At 52.3% G+C, this 6,000-nt stretch overlaps 1 protein-coding gene across 1 annotated transcript in view; it reads right to left on the bottom strand.

The window, feature by feature from the left end:
- Nucleotides 1-6,000, bottom strand: part of LOC139232668 (chloride channel protein ClC-Kb-like) — a 92,878-nt gene that overhangs the window by 59,583 nt on the left and 27,295 nt on the right. The window contains exons 4-5 of the mRNA XM_070863133.1: nt 5,026-5,165; nt 1,046-1,123 (exon numbers count right to left, since the gene is read on the bottom strand). Coding sequence (XP_070719234.1) covers nt 1,046-1,123; nt 5,026-5,165 — 218 coding nt within the window. The remainder of the gene's footprint in view (nt 1-1,045; nt 1,124-5,025; nt 5,166-6,000) is intronic.

The raw sequence follows: 6,000 nt of genomic DNA, 5'->3' as shown, positions 1-6,000 counted from the left end.
GTTCAACATCTGCTGGAGGTTTACCATCTGCCAGAGGACAATGTCTGCCAGAGGACATCTGCCAGAAATTCAACATCTGCAAGAGGACATCTGCCAGAGGTTCAACATCTGCCAGAGGTTCAACATCTGCCAGGGGGCAACATCTGCCAGAAATTCACCATCTGCCAGAGGTTCAACATCTGCCAGAGGTTCAACATCTGCCAGAAATTCATCTGCCAGTGGTTCAACAACGGCCAGAGGTTCAACATCTGACAGGGAAACATCTGCCAGAGGACAACGTCTGCCAGAGGAAAATGTCTGCCAGAGGTTCAACATCTGCCAGAGGTTCAACATCTGCCAGAGGACATCTACCAGAGGACAACATCTGCCAGAGGAAAGTGTTGCTGTTGCTTGAGGGAAGTATGTGAGCCAAGTGACCAGGAGATAACGCCCCTGTTCTTCTTTGAATCGTGCCACGCGATCCTCAAGTGCACCTGAACAAGCAGACGTCGTCCTGGTTAACCCTCACCACTGGACCAAGACCTCGCTCTGTCAAGCCTGTGTGGTGGCTGGTGTGCAACGGCCACCCCACGTTACAAAAATCCACGCACAGGCATCTTCCACCCTTCAGGATGTAGTTCGGGATCCGGAATATTAGGTCCTTCATCAAAACACCTGTGAACTCATCCCTTTTTGGCGAGGAAGCAAGTGATCCTCGATACGAGGGACCACCTAAAAAGGACACGACTCCCTCAGTACTGCACTGAGGGGTCAGCTTGAGTCTCTAGCGTGGGGCTTGAATCCACGTCTGTTTGACGCAGAGATGAGAGCACGCTATCCACTGAGCCATGGCCAACACTCAATGGGGAGCAAACGGTTGACTGGAATTCAGAGCGCATTGGGGGTAATGGGGAGTCTAACGGGTTTCTCTGCAACGGGGTTGAATTGGGAGCAATTTGGCCCGCTGGGATTCCATACAACTGAAGTGACTGAGGAAAGGCTTATTCCGTTGGGACTCTGGGCCCTGAATCTGCCGCGGGGCTAATATTTCTCGATCCAGGTTTACCTCTTTGGTTCCAGCGAATTTGACCATGACTTTTCCGAGTAAAGTGGCAAGGATGGTTGCCATGTGAACGAAGGGACCCTGCAAACAAGAAGAAGAAGTCATTCAGCATGATATTGCCGTGAGTTGCATTGGAGGCAGTTCAGAGAAGGTTCACAAGGTTGATTCTGGAGATGAGGGGGTTGACTTATGATGAAAGGTTGAGTAGGTTGGGCCTATGCACATTGGAGTTCAGGAGAATGAGAGATGATCTTATTGAAACGTATAAGATTATGAGGGGGCTTGACAAGGTGGATGCAGAGAGGATGTTTTCACTCATCGGGGAAACTAAAACTTGGGGACATAGTCTTAGAATAAGGGGCTGTCCATTTAAAACTGAGATGAGGAGAAATTTCTTCTCTCAGAGGGTTGTAAATCTGGGGAATTCTCTGCCCCAGAGAGCTGTGGGGGCTGGGTCATTGAATGTATTTAAGGTGGAGATAGACAGATTTTTGAGCGACGAGGGAGTCAAGGGTTATGGGGAGCGGGCGGGGAAGTGGAGCTGAGTCCATGATCAGATCAGCCAATGATCTTATTGAATGGCGGAGCAGGCTCGAGGGGCCGAATGGCCGACTCCTGCTCCTATTTCTTATGTTATGTTCTTATGAGTTATAAAACCAGCTTCAGCACTAGGAGAATGGCGGATGGCCAGCGGGCGGGGGGGGGGGGAAGAGGCAGTAAGGACACAGAGTTCCCTTGTCTGCCTGTGAACCTTTCCTGCTTTGACCTCTGGGAATGGACTGCTCTGCGCTGTATCATTCTATGAACAACTTGCATTTATATAGCGTCTGTAACGTAGTAAAACATCCCAAGGAGCGAGCACCAAACAGATTTTGACACCGAGCCGTATAAGGAGATATGCGGACAGGAACACAGGAACAGGAGGAGGCCATTCAGCCCCTCGAGCTTGTTCCGCTATTCAAATGGGATTAGGCTGCAGAGCCTCTTGTTGGCCGGCGCGGACACAATGGGCCGTAATGGCCTCTTTCCGTGCTGTAAACTTCTATGAGATTATGGCTAATCTGCGACCTTACTCCACATACCCACCTTTGGCCCGTATCCCTTAATACCCTTGGAAGACAAAAAGCTATCAATCGGCGATTAAAAATGAACAATTGACCCCCAGCATCGATTGCCGTTTGCGGAAGAGAGTTCCAAACCTCTCCCACCCTGTGTGTGTACAAGTGTTTCCTAATTTCACTCCTGAAAGGTCTGGCTCTAATTTTTAGACTCTGCCCCCCAAGTCCTAACCAGCGGAAATATCTACCCTCTCTATCTACCCGATCAGTTCCCCTTCATATCTTGCAATCACCCCTTACCCTTCTAAATTCTAGCGCTTACAACCCTAATTTGTGTCATCTCTCCCCGTAACTTAACCCCTGGAGTCTGGGGGCACAAAATTCCCCCGCCGTGCACTTCCCGTCAGCACCCTCCGGGGGGGGGCGCTAATGGGGCGGCTAAGTGTTTACGCCCGGGAGGGGGGGTGGGGCTACCGGCCCCCGCGATATTGCGCGGGAGTTAGCCGAGGCGTGACAGCGCTAGCGCCCCCGGCGATGGCGTCTTCGCCGTGCGCGGCGACCTCTTTGCGCCCCGCGGCAGAAATTGGGCAGCGCACCCGTGAGGCCTTCCGCAGGCGACGTCAGCGCCAGCCTGGCAGGGGTGGTGAACCGCGGAGGCGAAACTTAAAGGGGGGGGAGGGGGGTGCACGCGCGCACAGCCATTTTGCGCCTGCCCTCCGGCTTACCGATCCGGCCTTCAAAGGGGGAGCTGGACCGGTTCCTGACTGGGGCAGTCAACGCATCGTAGAAAAGGTCGGTGTCTTCACACACAATCTGTGGAATTCTCTGCCCCAGAGAGCTGTGAAGGCTGGGTCATTGAACATATTTAAGGTGGAGAAAGACAGATTTTTTGAGCGATAAGGGAGTGAAGGGTTATGGGGAGCGGGCGGGGAAGTGGAGCTGAGCCCAAGATCAGATCGGACATGATCTTATTGAATGGCGGAGCAGGCTCGAGGGGCCATGTGGCCGACTCCTGCTCCTATTTCTTGTGTTAATACAACACTTGGTCTGTGTGATCTCCTGGGTTCCATTGCCGTGCCTTCAGTTGCTGAGGCCCCAAGCTCTGGAACTCCCTCCCTAAACCTCTCTACCTCTCTTTCCTCCTTCAAGACGCTCCTTAAAACTGACCTCCTTGACCAACCTGCCCTAATTTCTACTTATGCGGCTCAGTGACAAATTTTTATCTCATAACACTCCTGTGAAGCGCTTGGGATGTTTCATTACATTAAAGGCGCTATATAAATTCTAGTTGTTGTTAAATCTATGCGCCCTGGTTACTGATCCCTCTGCTATTAAATCTCCCCTCAGCCTCCTCTGTTCCAAAGAAAACAACCCCAGCCTATCCAATCTTTCCTCTTGGCCAAAATTCTCCAGTCCAGGCAACATCCTGGTAAATCTCCTCTGTACCCTCTCCAGTGCAATCACATCTTTCCGGTAATGTGGTGACCAGAACTGCACGCAGTACTCCAACTGTGGCCCAACCAGTGTTTTATACAGTTCAAGCATAACCTCCCTGCTCTTGTATTCTATGCCTTGGCTAATAAAGGCAAGCATTCCGTATACCTTCTTAACCACCTTATCGACATATGACGAGCTTAGAAGACAAAGCAACACGGTGATCTCATTAAGGTATGTGTTATGAATGGATGCCAATGATGTAATGATGTACTGTAACACCAGACCTGAATGTACCTACACCCAGTATATACCTTGCCTATACACCAGAGGGTGCTGCTGCTGGAGACCTAAGAGTCACCTGCACACTGCAGGTAATCCAGTATAAAAGGGAGCTCACCTCTTGGTGTCCTCACTCAAGGAGCTGCAATAAAGGACTAAAGTCTGTACAGTTCAAGTGCCTCCTGGAGTCATTAACAGAGTCTTTCTACCTACATACACAATAGTATGTGTTTAAGATTTATGGCTTAGTGGGTAGTACACTTGCCTCTGAGTCAGCAGGTTGTGGGCTCAAGTCCCACTCCGGAGACTTGCGCACATAAATCCAGGCCAACACTCCCAGTGCAGTGCTGCACTGTTGGGAGGGGCAGTGCTGAGGGAGCGCCACACTGTTGGAGGGGCGGTACTGAGGGAGCGCCGCACTGTCGGAGGGGCAGTGCTGAGGGAGCACCGCACTGTCGGAGGGGCAGTACTGAGGGAGCGCCGCACTGTTGGAGGGGCAGTGCTGAGGGAGCACCGCACTGTCGGAGGGGCAGTGCTGAGGGAGCGCCGCACTGTCGGAGGGGCAGTGCTGAGGGAGCGCCGCACGCACTGTCGGAGGGGCAGTGCTGAGGGAGCGCCGCACTGTCGGAGGGGCAGTACTGAGGGAGCGCCGCACTGTCGGAGGGGCGGTACTGAGGGAGCGCCGCACTGTCGGAGGGGCAGTGCTGAGGGAGCGCCGCACTGTCGGAGGGGCAGGACTGAGGGAGCGCCGCACTGTCGGAGGGACAGTGCTGAGGGAGCATCGCACTGTCGGAGGTGCCGTCTTTCGGATGAGACGTCAAACCAAGGCGCCGTCTGCTCTCTCAGGTGGAGGCAAAAGATCCCGTGGCACTATTTTGAAGAAGGGCAGGGGGCATTCTCCCGTGGTCAACAATTATCCCTCTGTCAACATCATTAAAAACAGATTATCCAGGTCATTACCACATTGCGGCCTGTGGGAGCTTGCTGTGCGCAAATCCAGCGTTTCCCACATTACAGCAGTGACTGCACTCCAAAAAGTACTTCGTTGGCTGTCAAGCGCTTTGGGGCGTTTTGAGTTTGCGAAAGGCGCTATATAAATGCAAGTCTTTTGTTCGCGTCCCTGTCCCCTCGCTCCCTCCCGCCCTGCATCGCTGACCCCCTCACCCATCCGAAGGGTGCTCCAGACTTCGGCGTCCGGTGCCCGCTTACCACTTTGCCCAGGAAGATGGTGCTCCCGGCTGCCAGGGTGCAGATGACACCGATGAGCTTGGCCACAAAGGTCCTGAAGGTGAAGAACTCGTCCAGCACCACCCCTCGCAAGGTGACCTTCAGCTCAGGAATACCGGACCCTGGCACGGCAAGAGCAGACAGTGAACCAAAACACATTCCTGTATCGCAAGACCAGCCTTGTCCGCACTGTGTACAAAACAGCCTGTTATCCTGCTCAGAATCTAACTGGAGCGGGTAAACGTCTCCTTCTCACACACACAAGTATTTCAACCCTCTCTCTGATCTGATGTTAGCTTTAGTTTTGGTTGAAATAACGACCTTGGGATGAGGGGTGTTGACTTATGAGGAAAGGTTGAGCAGGTTGGGCCTCTACTCATTGGAGTTCAGAAGAATGAGAGGTGACCTTATCGAAACGTATAAGATTATGAGGGGGCTGGACAAGGTGGATGCAGAGAGGATGTTTCCACTGATGGGGGAGACTAGAACTAGGGGGCATGATCTTAGAATAAGGGGCTGCCCATTTAAAACTGAGATGAGGAGGAATTTCTTCTCTCAGAGGGTTGTGAATCTGTGGAATTCGCTGCCCCAGAGAGCTGTGGAGGCTGGGTCATTGAATATATTTAAGACAGAGATAGACAGCTTCTTAAACGATAAGGGGATAAGAGGTTATGGGGAGCGGGCGGGGAAGTGGACCTGAGTCCATATCGTATTAAATGGCGGAGCAGGCTCGAGGGGCCGTATGGCCTACTCCTGCTCCTATTTCTTATGTTCTTATGTAATGGCCTCTTTCTGTGCTGTATCGTTACCATATCTACGTCAACGATTTGGCTGAGGGGACCAAATATAACATATCCTAGATAGAGACAGAAAGTACTGGAAATACTCCGCGGGTCAGGCAGCATCTGTGGAGAGAGAAACAGAGTTAGCGTTTCAGGTCTGTGACCCCTTCGTCAG

Source organism: Pristiophorus japonicus, chromosome 20, assembly GCF_044704955.1.
Source record: "Pristiophorus japonicus isolate sPriJap1 chromosome 20, sPriJap1.hap1, whole genome shotgun sequence".
NCBI lineage: Eukaryota > Metazoa > Chordata > Chondrichthyes > Pristiophoridae > Pristiophorus > Pristiophorus japonicus.
Note: the sequence above shows the minus strand (reverse complement) of the source record. Positions and strands in the feature narration are given on the sequence as shown.